Source organism: Trachemys scripta, chromosome 17 (genome assembly GCF_013100865.1).
Source record: "Trachemys scripta elegans isolate TJP31775 chromosome 17, CAS_Tse_1.0, whole genome shotgun sequence".
In the NCBI taxonomy this organism is placed as follows: domain Eukaryota; kingdom Metazoa; phylum Chordata; order Testudines; family Emydidae; genus Trachemys; species Trachemys scripta.
This window is the reverse complement of record NC_048314.1, coordinates 23,737,208-23,751,080: the sequence shown is the minus strand read 5'-3', so window position 1 is coordinate 23,751,080 and position 13,873 is coordinate 23,737,208. Positions and strand designations below refer to the sequence as shown.

The 13,873-nt window shown below is 49.5% G+C and overlaps 1 protein-coding gene across 1 annotated transcript in view; it reads right to left on the bottom strand.

Moving 5' to 3' along the window:
* Window positions 1-13,873, bottom strand: part of ADGRD2 (adhesion G protein-coupled receptor D2) — a 60,800-nt gene that overhangs the window by 32,458 nt on the left and 14,469 nt on the right. Inside the window, exons 11-20 of the mRNA XM_034752033.1 lie at window positions 13,021-13,135; window positions 11,569-11,674; window positions 11,163-11,218; window positions 8,983-9,109; window positions 8,765-8,868; window positions 7,892-7,994; window positions 6,812-6,965; window positions 5,906-6,039; window positions 5,027-5,142; window positions 1,933-2,053 (exon numbers count right to left, since the gene is read on the bottom strand). Of these exons, the coding sequence (XP_034607924.1) occupies window positions 1,933-2,053; window positions 5,027-5,142; window positions 5,906-6,039; window positions 6,812-6,965; window positions 7,892-7,994; window positions 8,765-8,868; window positions 8,983-9,109; window positions 11,163-11,218; window positions 11,569-11,674; window positions 13,021-13,135 (1,136 nt within the window). The remainder of the gene's footprint in view (window positions 1-1,932; window positions 2,054-5,026; window positions 5,143-5,905; window positions 6,040-6,811; window positions 6,966-7,891; window positions 7,995-8,764; window positions 8,869-8,982; window positions 9,110-11,162; window positions 11,219-11,568; window positions 11,675-13,020; window positions 13,136-13,873) is intronic.

The window sequence follows — 13,873 nt, the reverse complement described above, 5'->3', positions numbered from 1 at the left end:
TGGCTGGGCACAGTCTTCCTGCGTGATCCCAAGTCTCTCACAGAACAACGGGAATCACAGCGCTTCCCTATTTCATGGGGTTAGAGCAGGGGTGGGCAACCTATGGCACGTGTGCCGAAGGCGGCACGTGAGCTGATTTTCAGTGGCACTCACACTGCCCAGGTCCTGGTCCGGGGGGCTCTGCATTTTATTTTAATTTTAAATGAAGCTTCTTAAACATTTTAAAAACCTTGTTTACTTTACATACAACAATAGTTTAGTTCTATATTATAGACTTATAGAAAGAGACCTTCTAAAAACGTTGAAATGTATGACTGGCACGCGAAACCTTAAATTAGAGTGAATAAATGAAGACTTGGCACGTCACTTCTGAAAGGTTGCTGACCCTTGGGTTAGAGGCTCAGATTCCATGGCAATGGAAACCATATAATTACCTAGATAAAGGACCTGAAATAATTTCATTTCACTAAAGCTGTATTTTGCCAGGACTTTAAAACAAACACAAGGCAGTTGTTCTTCACACAACGCACTGTCCAGAAGCTGGGAGTGGATGACAAGGGACGGATCACTCAATGACTGCCCTGTTCTGTTCATTCACTCTGAAGCATCTGGCATTGGCCCCTGTCGGAAGACAGGATACTGGGCTAGGTGGACCATTGGTCTGACCCAGTATGGCCGTTCTTATGTTCTTAAGCTGATGGTCTATTATATGGATGATGAGAAACCACCACAGTAGTTTAAAAGCTGGCCATAAAGGGTCAGATCTCCAAACCTGGCTTCCATTTTTTGCAGGTGCAATTTTGCAAATGCAACAGATTTTGAGGAAAAGCACAAATAAATTATGGATGAAAAAGTGTGCTCCCAAATCCAGGTGCCTGGTTTGAAAATTAGGCCTTAATAATGACTTAATCAGTCTTCCTTCTGCAGGTTTTCTGATGACTGGAGTTCAAATGCATAGAACAGGTTAATGGAGATGGGTACTTCTGATTATAATTTAATGCACCATACGACAAAGGCACTGAGAGCCTTGGATCAGCCCCTTTTTAGTGAAATTGTGAGAGTCATACAAGGTAAATAGGTAAAACTGTTGCTTTGGAACAATACAATTATGTGCAGCAAGGACTATAAAACGTTGTTCAACTCCAGTTCAAGCTTTTATCAAAATGCAATTAACCACCAGGCTCTTATGGATTTTACCAGAACTCGAGTACTCTGGTGATAAGCCTGGGTGTAAGAACCTGAAGAGAACAGAACTGAAACCACCCGATACAACAGAACTCTAGGTGAGGTGGGTGAAGGCCTTGCACCAGCCAGGGTGCGGGTGGGTTTCTGCTTTCTGCAAGAAATCGGCTGCTCATTGCACCTGGCGAGTCCCCATGCCCCCCGTAACAGGGCAATGGCCTCATTTCACAGCTGTCTGTTTAGAACAGTTTCATGCTGCAGCAATGTGCTTGGAGGATGCACACACCTCTCAGCTGTGAACCCCATTCATGTATTTCTAGTGTCAAGACACTGCAGAGGAAACATCAGATGGAAATTTATGCCACTAACCACATTTAGTTTTAATCCCCACCCACCGAGCCAAGGAACCTCAGGACATTGGGGTGTTTCTGTCTCCAGGCAGGAAGGGAGAGTCCTTTACTCTCTGATGGTGTCTTTACCTGCACAGTGCAGAGACATAATCCTGAGGATACCGACTGAGAGTTTTAACCTTGCTTACCAAGGGACTAAGTTCCTCAGGCTTTTCCTTGCCCCTGGTGCTTCCCCCTCCCCCTTCCGCTCAGCATGCCAGTTGTTAGATGGGACTGAAGGGGCCGGGTAGTTCATTCAGTGCCTGATTAGCTCTAGTGTCTCACAGACACTAGTAACTCAGCCGGGGGGGCTCTGTCTCTTGGTGCTCCGAGCTTCCCAGTCACCTGGGCGGGGACTTACCTGGAGGGAGTTCAACACGATGAAGACATGAGCCCAGATGATGCTGAGGTGAACCAGGACCCCACACACCCACGTCAGGCCCAGGACTGGCAGCAGCACCAAGATGGGCTTGGCTGTGGCCCTGTTAGAAAAAGAAACTCAATGTGACTTTGACTCATGGCAAACCTCCCTCATTCGGGGCCGGGGGAAACGTAGGGGAGCAGGAGAAGCAGAGGCCCTGCTAGTCCCATCTCTGCCCTGCCTCTTAGCAGCATCCATCTGCCACTTCTCTGGCTGCATCGCCATCCTGCTCTGCATCCTTGGGTTACACTGCCCCTGCTATCGTCTCTGCAGGCTGCACCTCCCTCCAGGGACCTGGGAGCAAAGCCCTCCCCAGCATCCAGCCTTGCCCTCTCCCTGGCTTCACTTCGGGGCATGACTAGAGGGTTTTGCCCTTGTCCTGCAAAATTAAACAGCTTTTCGCTTTGAGCTGGTTGCTGGGTCTTTCTGAGGTTACAGGCAATGTGAGAGACAACAGCCCTGGAAGACACCTTAGTTTGAGGGGACATTGGCTGATGCTCTGATGTTTAGATTCTCCCATTTCGTTGCTGGAAGTGCCTCCTGCAAGGAGGAAGTGCCTCCTGCAAGGCAGCACAAATGGCTCCCCCAGTAGCTAAGCTGTGTGCAGCGATTGGACATGGCAAGAGGGAGCGACCGGAGAAGGGGTTGCGAAATGCTTTGAAAACATAATGTAACCACCCCAGAAAGCCAGAGGAGAAATGCCACATGCTTTATCTCCCAACCCCCACTCAGCCACCCCTGCTCTTTATTTATAATTACAAGTGAGCTATAAGGGAACTCTTTGACATCATTAGACACAAGAAAGCAGCCAATCTCCCCCTGCTCGCCGTTGCCAAGAGGGCTTCTGTATTTGTTTTATTAGCATGTGTGTGTCATCCTGCCCTCCAACATCACCCTATCTCTGTGCTTCTGTAAATTTAGTAAAATTTATTTATGCAATTGGAGGAACAATGTGTGTCTAGCAATGGTGACTGGCGCCGGCAAACAACAATAAAGATTCATAAGGAGTGATAAAGTAACATCTCGAACAGCAGTTTTAAAAATCTCTTTGAATTAACTGATGACTGGAATCCATGTTCCATTTCCTTCCCCATGCATGTCACCAAAACCAAAGCCAGCTCTCCAGACAGACACTTATATGGACTCAGTGCTATAATATTTGAGAGCCTCCCAAGTCCTTAGGGATTTATTTTAACAATCCCCCTGTATTATCCCTATTTAGCATATGGGGAAACTGAGGCACAGAACAAGAAAGCTACATGCCCAAACTCACTCCGGAGGACTATGGAGGAGCTAAACAGAAACCCAGATCTCCCAAATCTCAGTCCAGTTTTTTTTAACCACAGCACCTTCTTCCCTGCCATTCCAGGTTTCCGGTATTCCATAGGGTTTATGCAGTGCACACAACTCAGGAGCAGAACAGCCATGGCTGCTGACTGTGCCCATATATATTTCGCGCTCCTGAGGATTGACAGATAGATTACAGGGCACCCAGGAGAAAATCAGGAGGCGTTTGCCAGAGCAAAGGCAGGCCGGTTTCACTCCTGCCCCGGCCTGATTTCCCTTCCTAATTTTTGGGTTCCAAACTGAACCTCAAAGTTTTCGAGTTTCATCCATCAGCAAAATAAGACATCACATAAATCTCACTGAAATCCATGAAGACCCAAATGGCTGGAAGGAACTTTGTTTTGAGGTAAATATCTGCAGAATAGCAGCGCTTTCCAAGCCCTAAAACCATTATGCAGCGTGTGAATTCAAATGCTGCGTGATGAATGTGACTGAAACACAGGACTTCAGGACTCCAGACTGACCCTACCATCAAAGTGCTGGAATCTGGTGGGGAATCTTCAGCGGCTAATCCTCAGGGGTGAGAAATGTTTAAAACCCAAAGAAAAAGATAGGCTGGGAGAGTCAAAGATGCCCAGATCCCATGAAATTGGATGTCTAACGCCCTCAGACTCCTTGGGAACCCCAGACAGAGCTGCCATTGCTGCCTGGATTCAGGCTGGACCAGGTGTTTATGTTCCAGCAGCTGAGCCAGTCTGACAGCACTGGGAGAAGAACTTGCTTAAGGAACACTGGGCTCAGTCCTGCTAGCACTGGCACCGGTGTCCGTTAGAATTGAACTCGGTTGAAGTCAACAAATTACAATCCAACCCGTTGTTCCCATCTGTGATGCTAGCAGCCAGGCCTACCATAAAGCACAAAGTGACTGGTGTGGAGCAAGTGAATCGGGAAATGTTATTTACACCTTCACAGAACACAAGAACCAGGAGTCACCCAATAAAATGAAGACAGCAAGTTTAAAACAAACATAAGAAAGTACTTCTTCACCCCATGCACAGTCAACTTGTGGAACTCATTGCTAGGAGATATTATAAGGACAAAAGTACAAGTGGGTTCAAAAACAATTAGGCAAATTCATAGGTCCATCAATGGCTATTAGCCAAGACAGTCAGGGATTCAACCCCCATGCTCTGTGTGTCCCTAAACATCTGACTGCCAGAAGCTGGGATTGCACAACAGGGGATGAATCACTTGATAATTTCCCTGTTCTGTTCATTCCCTCTGAAGCATCTGACACCAGCCACTGTTGGAAGGCAGGATACTGGGCTAGATGGACCATTGCTGTGAGCCAGTATGGCTGCTCTTATGTTCTTACCCTTTGATTTCAATGGGAACTGCAGATGCTCCCCACCTGAATCACTGATTTAGGAGACTAAGTGTCGGCACCTGAGTGTGACAGTGTTGGTCCTATTTCCTGGTGTCCCATTCATCAGGGCACAGATCGCTGAGCATAGACTGTTGCACTGCTTCTGAAATACTATACAGATGAAATGCAGAATTACTCTGGAGGAGAAAAATCTGGATCGTGTTCCTGCCTTTAGAAGCTGCCATTACACACAGCATGTGGCCGTACGCCAGATCCTTCAGGGACAGGATTCTATCCAAGCCCAATAAAGACTTCACAATGATATCCAAGCACAACCCAATGCAACCATCAGCATGGAAGTCAAGTGCTCCCCTGACTCACCATATCTGGATTCCAATCTGTTTCTCCAGGCTGCTGCTGGGGGTCAGCATCTTTGACCTCCTCCGTGCACTGGACACTGTGACCATCACCACCCGGAACAGCACGAAGGTATTTACCTGCGAGTCAGAAAAGAGCCACTAGCTTTGTGCACCAGAACAGGCTATTGCATTTTTAAGTGAGCTCTAATGGGGCAGGTGTGTCTGCTGGGTCTTCCATGCAGTTAAGTTTGCATCTTGTAGAACGATCAGCTTGTGGGATTCTTGAGGCCAGTAAAGAGCTCAGTTCGCACAAGCAAAGGTATCTGTACAGACCCCGGTCCAACTGGTTCATTATTAGATGTCTACTGGCTCTGTTGCCTTTAAACATTTCACCTTCCTCTAGCATCGCTTTGTTGCATTATGATGGTGGAGTCATTAAAAGGACACAGGTTTTGCCATGCTGAAATGGACCTTTGGACCATCGAGTCCAGCATCCTGGCAGACAGTGGCCAATACTCGATTTACTTCTCCATCTTTGTAATGTAACCTCAGCATAGTAACTAGTATCTTCTGCTGAGGTATTAGATGGTAGGACTCTCTCCAAATACAATAATGTACCTGCCTATCTAACTGTACAGTGCTTCGTGCACAACTGCAAACGTTCCTTTATTCATTTACAGAGCTCCTGGCAGGAATTCACCCCATGTACAGGGAAATATTTGGACCATAATGAGAATAAATCTCAGACACTCTAAACGCCACCATCATCCTAGATTAGAAAAGATCTTTGTGTAGGATCGTGGATCCCTTTGGCTCTGGCTGACAAAGCTCAGTGCTGCTTTCCTAAAACGAAAAGTAGAAATTGCTTCTATCCAGAATTATACAAAAGGGTGATGCTTACCGTCAGAACAAAGAGAACTGGCCCAACGAATGCCCAGATGATATCGGTCTGAACATTCAGCCAGCAATGATTGTCTGCCACGTACTTGTTAAATGAAGTTGCCAGAGTCACACCAACAATAACGACTGGCAGGCCTGAAAAAACAGGAAAACTGAGGACAGCAAATGCCAGGTCTGCTATTGGCTGGTTAGTTGTTTTAAACATACAGGGCCAGATTCCCCAGCTGGCCTAAATCAGTGTAACCACATTGACCCCAAAGGAGCTGCACTGATTTACTCTAACTGGGAATCTGGCCCATGCTGTGTAACTAGACTACGTTTTATATCCTATGCACTTTATTCTCTCATTCATAAAACATTCCAAAGCTGTGTCACAAGACATGAGCAACGTACTCCTAACAAGCAGTACAATCAAAGACAAACAATGCCAATTTGGTGTCTGTCTCTCAGCATAGTCACATGAACCCCAGACACTCTTACCTGAACCCCAATATAGTCACATAAATCCCATGGCCCTGATCCATTCATTCCGATAAATGCATCTCTTTCCAGCCAGAACTATTGTCAGGTTTCTAGAACCAGCCCCACTGTTGAGGGACACTCTCTGATAGCAGTCAACCAGCAGAGTCTCCCTCTGAAAATACTTTGTGTGTTAATAAAACAAAGGGTTACAAAATCAACGAGACACTTGGCTAAAATTCCAGCATCCGCTAGTTGACATTTAAAGATGGGAGAGAATCTGTGGGTGAGGCTGGTCCCCAGTAAACCCCCCAGGTCAATGCAAGCTCTTGTTAGACTTGTGACTCAATATCAGTTACACTGAAATCTTTTCTACAAGGATTTGTCGTTCAAGAGAAATTGATGCACGGTGTTCCTGAGTGTAAGACACAGATGTGTTTCCATTTACCCCAGCCAGTCACATAGTAAAACTTCATTCTTCTATCTTCACTCATGTTGACGGCAACCACTTTGCTCCACAGGAGAAGCCCTTCTACCAGCATCCAAGAAAAGGCCGCCATGAAGAAGAGGTGGAGGAAAGCTGTGACAGCAAAGCACAGTACCTGGGGGAAGAGAAATTTCAGACAGCTCAGTGAGGGGGAGGCAGGAATCTTCTGCCAAACTGTGCATAGTGCAGGGTGAGGAATGACTCCTGAACATGCTGCCGAATATTTGCCCATTCGGGCATTTAAATACAAATGATACCAGGACGATTGCATACAACTATAAAACAAGGACGTCCAGATTGTGCTTTGCCCAGCTGAGAGTTAGAGAACACCTTGCACTCAAAGTGCCTGACAAACTGATTTACAAAACATCCACAAGGATCACTTCACCCACCATGGAAATGCAACCAGCTCTTAGGTCAAAGGCAGGTCTTGAACAGCTCACAGCAATGCTGTGTAACAGAAGGGAAGGAGAACACTGTAGCTCACTGACAGTACTGGGACAATTTAAGCAGAGAAGATGGGCCAAACTCATCCCTGGTGTAATTGCCCAGGTCACTAAGTCCAAGAAGCCACCTGAAGGAGAAGATACCAAGGTAGCTTAGAACGGGCCCAGCGCCTCTAGCAGCCCCATGCTCCCCAGTGCTAGAACACCGGTCCAATGCATTCCAGGGGAGGGAATCAGCACCACTTCCTACAGCATCTGGATTGTCCTTGGAAGTCTCTCCTGCAAGTACTGACCAGTGCAGTCCCTGCTTAGCCTGCGAGGTCACAGGAGGTGGTGTGATCCCAGGCTGGTATTTTATGCCACTTTACATGGCAGACTCTTCCTGCAGGATTCTCTGGGTTAAAAATAAATATATTGCCAGGAGTGGGGAATGGAACTGTTCCTACATATGGTGCAAAGCATATTCCCAAGGACAGTGTGATCCTGTTTATTCCTCAACACAGATTACAGGCAATCATTAATAAACTAGACTACGCTTTTGTTTTAGGGGCTGTAGCCATGATGTCACAGCAAACAAGAGTCCTAGCCTTCTTACCTGGTTGGTTTTGGCCAATTCACTAAACATGAGCAGAGCTTCAGCTGCAGCTAAAGCAAAGATCAGATTCTTGTGCACGGTTGTTCGTTCGCTCTTAGGAACGCTGAGGAAGGGGAAATGGAAAACCTTGGTCATTAAAAAGCATGGCTGGATTCTGTAGGAGCTGTGTGCGATTTTCTTACTAGCCACTTGTCAGACCATGTGGATTCCACCGTGTTGCCTTTGACCTCTTTGCTGCTCATCACAGAGGTGCAATTCCAAAGGGAGTGGAAAGCATCAGTGAAGAGAGGAAAAATACTTGATACTCTTGGCAGTGCAGTTACTCTGCCACTCAGGGCTTATTCAGTGCCCACTGGCTGTGGTCAGTGGCACTGTCAGGGCCCCCAAAGAACTGGGGGTTTTATTCCTTATAAACCTTCTTGGTGATCTGTCTCCCCGATGGTCTGTGGAAATGGTTTTTCCTTTCACTGCAATTGCAGCAGTGATCTTTCTACAGTCATATTTTAAACAATGAATTCCAGCAGCCCTGCATTCACGAGCACCCGTACACTAACAGTGTGTGCAGCCCTCAGCTCACAGCGACGCCCACGACAAGCAGTCAGTGTGTGCACCCAGCCTTGGGAACAACCCTGTGTACACAGCTCTGGGCTTCTGGACTACCCCATTAAAAACAAACAAACCCAGCACTGGTGAGCAAGCCTGCAACAACAAACCCGCTCCCCCTACACGCAGCTTTCAGACAGACAGAGCCCTCTGGAATGAAATGGCTACAGCTAACAGTATCTAATGTGCATTCTCAACTAAAGGCATTAAATATCATTCCCCCCGCCCCCAATCTATAATGAATGCTACAGAAGTCTAGATTCTTCTTACCCAACTGCCAGGAATAAAATGAATGTAACAATCAGGGCACAGAAAGAAACTCCACATCCAATAAACGTCAGGGTCTTCAGAGTCAGCTCCTCCTCTGAGCTCCTCTGTTCCAAAACACACAAAACAGGTACTGTTTGCAGCGGCGGGACCATCACCATGTTCAGACACTAATGGCTGCGGAGTGTGCCTGATCATTTAATGAGATTTTGCTCATTTACCTGCACTTCATACACCTGCAGCAGCACTGCAAAGTTGGTGGTGTGGTTGCAAAAGCAGGCGGTGGATTCCAGGTGAGACATTATGATGGAGCAGCCTACAGTGGACCACATTCCCCCGGTGTCTGGGCTAACACGGAGCAAGAGAGAGAGAGAGAGAAAAAATATAAGGAAATTATCAGTCATCCCAAAGGGAAGTCAAAGCTCCCAGGAGAAATTCACACTTCCAGAGGAAGCAGAATTGTGCTGAGGCGTGATGGGGCATTGAGGACATCTCAAGAAGTGGAGTTAGCACAATATAAACACCCTGCTGGCCAGGATTCCTCAGAGATCCAGCAGAAACGGAGACAAGCCGTGTCTAGATGAGGAAAAGAGGCTGTGTTTGAGTGCGTGTTAACAGGACTTTGCATCTCGTGTGCACTGGGCAGGTGGTGTTTAGAAACATGTTAGTTGGGCTGGGTATTGCTGAGAGGAGATGAGAACACCCACAACCAGCTAACACATTTATAACCATGACTTGCCCGGTCTACACTAGGCACAAATTCTGCTTAAAACTATATAAACTAACCCATGTTAATTACAATTTTTCCAAACACATCCTACATTCCTGCTCTGGACAGGGCCTGAGCCACCCAGCGGTCCCACACTCCCATGTGCTTAATGGATCCACAAACTTGTGAGCTGTATTCACAATTTGTCAGATTTGTCCTCCATCAGTAGCACCACATTGTCACATGCCTGGCCCTGCTCCCCAGGAAAGGTAAAACTCCCATCGACGTCCACAGAATCAGTTCTGTGCATCAGCCACAACACATTGAGCCTGTGGCTTGGGGATTCAAATGATTGAATTACAGATCCATAAAACTTCATTGTCCCACTGCCATCACCCCAGTGATGTATAGTAAAATACACAACCCGGTGCCAGACAGTATTCATGAAGTGTTCGCACCCTGCATTCCTGCTGTGCTATAACTCTCAGCCCAGCCCTTCTTTGCCACAGGCAGGAGCCGTAATTAACCAGAGCTTTATGTTTTAGTCTCTCATACTCCATGAAAGGTCACTTGCTTGGGAGTAACTTTTCCAAAGTAAATCATCCCAGGAGAGAACTCAACTGCAGCAGGTCTGGATGTCAGAGCACAGAGAGAGCTGGGATTTCTAATGCAGCAGAGGACAGAAACCGATTTAACTAAAGGCTTGCTTCACCCACAGGTTGGGTTTTCAATCATTTTGCTTCCGGGGGCCGGTGCTCTCATTGTCATATCTCTATCTTCGCTGCATCCCTGGTGGCAAAGGCAAAGGGGCTTGGAGAACTCTGTCTGTGCCAGGCCACTCCCCCGGTGAGTGTGTTCTGTACAGCACAAGCAGTGCGAGAAATGCACGAGAGCTGACAGACTGTGCACCATCCAGGCTACTGGGGTTTAAGGAGTAATTCACACACCGCCGGATCTGCCCTGGATTTAAGAGCATGGAGGGAGCTGGGCACGCCGAATCCCAGCTGTCTAAGGTGTGAAGTTAGTCAGAAAAGCCAGCGCCCTCATTTTTTGAGGACTCCAGACATGTTTCAGTCTTGCGTAGGACCTGACCAGCCTGAACTCTTACCCCCAAAGATGCCAATCCCCAGCCCTCCCTCACTGACCCGACAAGCAGTGGACGCTCCTAGCCCGTGAGTAGGATGGGGAGAGGGGAACTTCCAGTTCCAGCTATGTCACTTGGGGGGCTGACAGCTTTGCCCAGGTCAGTCACATGCTGGGCCTCAGTTTCTCCATTTTTAAACTGGCCGTAATAACGGTTCGTTACTTCCCGACAGCAGCAGTGGGGAAGAGCTGCGCGAGTTCATCGCTGAGTGTTTAGGAAACACCCAAATAAAACCAACATAACCCAGGAGGCTTCCAGTCCCACCCCCTTGGGAAGAGTGGGAGGACCAAGCCTTTGGCCAACATGTTCCCTTGAGACACCTTGAAACGTAGGGGGAGCTGGGACAGCCTTTGCCTAAGCCGTAAGGAGCCACTGAGCTGTCCACAGTGATGCTAGCGACTGTGCCAGCATATTTTCTTTGAAGACAGGTCTGCTTTTGCCCAGTCCCTACCCAACTCTGCAGAGAGAAGCGAACTCACCCACCAGGTTATTTTTTCGGGTGGGGGGGAGGGACTCAGAAATTGCGAGTTTTAACTGGAAAAAGGCACCTGATGCTGAAGTTCCAGAAAGCGCAGATCGGTTCCACAAGCTTCTCAGGCGGGTCCTGCAGGCGGAGACAGAGAAGAGGCGATCAGACACTCCAGGGTGTGCTGTAACTCGACCAATGCGCTAACCCAGGCCTGTTCCCCACATTTGGTTTCTAGCTGTGCACAATCAGCCAGCCCCAGTCTCACCCCTGCCCCCGGAAGCTGGCTTGGGTCTGAGACGAGTCAGAGGCAAACTTGGGAATTTTTAAATTCAAAAAGGAATTTGATTCCTAGGAGACAGGCTTGGCTCACGGTCTCTCCGGGTTGCAGGGCAGTCCCTGTCTCTGGGCTAGGACTCTGCAATGCAGTCTCTGTTTGCTCTTGCACTCTTCCATCATTGACAGAGGAGGAGCATCGCCCCGGGTACCTGGGTGCGGTGCTGCAGGCGATAGCGTACAGATGTGCTGATCTCCTGGTAGTCGCTGCGTAGAGTGGATGAAATAATGGCGGAGCCCACCCGTGTGCTCAGATACCTGGGGACAGAGAGAACCTTCACAGACACAGGAGAGCTGAGCAGCGGGGGCATTTCTTAAACCGATTAATAAAATCTTTGCGGAGAACACTGACAAGGAAACAATCATCCCAGGGTACAATCAACAGGAGGGGCCCCCGATGCTGGAACAAAGGCGGCCAGTGGCTTATCTAGCCTAGTGCCCTGTCACCAATGCAAACGCTTCCAGGAAGGCATCGCCTTTCCATAGTGGACTCCCCGGCCATGGGGAAGATGCCCTTCTGCCCCAGCTGATGAAACTGTGTCGATGTACCTTAGCTAATGTACCAGTAGATGCTTTTCTTGCTCATATTAACATGCAGGGCTGTGACGGCCAGAGAAAGAGGCGACTTTTCCCAGCTCTTCTAAACCCTAACTCCAGGCTACCTCCCAGGGGCATGCGCCATAGGTCAGTTCTACCCAGGTGATGTGAGACACAGCTGGGCTGGCAGCCCGGGCAAGGGGAGCTCAGGGTCTCGGTCTACCAAGCAGTGACCCATTCTGGCTGCACCTGGGGCTGGAGTGATCAGAGCCACCTGCCCTTTGCTTAGGGCGAGCTGTTCAGATGCAGGCACAGGGATCTTTAGGACAGAACAGATTGGGAGTTAGCAGGCAAACGAAAACCAGGCAGCCCCTCCCCCATGGCTATCGTAAATGAGGCTTCAGGTTAAATCATCCCAAGCCGGAGCAGCACCAGTAAAAGAGCGAAAGGCAGGAGGCGAGAGTGAGCAGCTGGCCTGTTGGAGGTGACAGGCTGCTGTCTCCACCTAGTGCTCCCAGAGCTCCCAGGTGAACAGCCAGTCGCACGGCGGCTGCAGCCTGAGACGGCTAGTGCTTTGCCCAAGCCACTTTCCGGCCTGGTGCCCCTCCAGTGTCTGCACTGCCCCAGCCCAAGGAACCTCTGTTTCAAATTCAGCCACCGAACTGAGGTGGGGACTGGGCCAGTTCTTTCTGGACACTGTTAAATCACCACAGTGAGAGGAGATCTCTGCAGGCTCGTCCACATCCTTCTGCAGCGGTAACCCTGCCCAGGAGAGGACCTCCTCTGGGTCCCTCGGCAGGGTCTTAGCTGCCAGCCACCACAGAACGGACTAGCCCTTTCCCCTCTTTAGTGCAAGCCCATGCGCCCTGGGGCCAGAGTCTAGCCTGGCCCCTGGTTCTGGGAGACATTTTCTGTGACGAACGATTGGCTGCATGTGGCTGCGGCAGTGGGAGGACACCCAAAGCACTGACACTGCTGCGGACTCCCAGGGCCTGGCCAGGTCTGACTGGCGCATCCCCATTTGTCTGGGGGTGAGCAGTGCGACGACAAGGCGAACGCGCACTCACCGCCGTCCTCCGTCAGACGCGGCCACGTCCTGGAACACGGCACTGCTCCCCGGGAGGAAGCACTGGAGGGAGGAGTGGCCGTACCATGTGTTGATCGCAGTGACTCTGCTGAGACCTGAACAGAGACAATGGAGCGGGAGAAGTGAAAAAGCCTCCGCTTGGTACCCCTGATGACGCCGCTCGGCCTGCTGTAAGTGTCAGTGGTCTCCTTTTGGTGGGCCAGCCCAGGGGTGGGGGCAGAGCTGACAGAAACTCACCCGGGTCGATGTGAGCCACAGTCCCCCGTGCAAACAGCCATGTCCAGGGTTACGGCTTCTGGGTTCGCCCCCTTGCAACTCCCTTTGAGGTTTAGTTTCAAACAAGCCCAAAACTTTGAGGCAATGGCAGTTTCACTTCTGTGACGGTCCCTAGTTCCACACCTGTGCAATGGGAATCCCAGAACATTCCTCCCCCGCAGGGCTATGGCCAGGACAAAGTCACTAAAGACTGAGCAGCTCAGACCCTGCGGCGATGGGAGCCAGCCAAGTACCTACGAAAAACAGGCCACATCTCAGCTGGCCTTACGATGTCCCAGAAAAATCCTCGTATGCAACGGCTCTTCCCCCTCCTCCATTTCCCTTCCAGCAACTGCCTCGCGAGAGACAACAGTGCCGGGAGCAAAGGATGGTCCGTCTCTGGTGCTTGTGGCAGAGTTTGTGTCGGGGAACTGGCTGGCCTAGGAGATGGGCAATGAAGCCATGGCCAGTGCCACCAACCAGCGCTGTCCCCAAGGGGGTGCGGGGCCCAGGGTGGACGTGATGAATCTGTCACGTCCAGGACCGACAACGCTGGCCAATCGTGCTGGCCCGGGGGG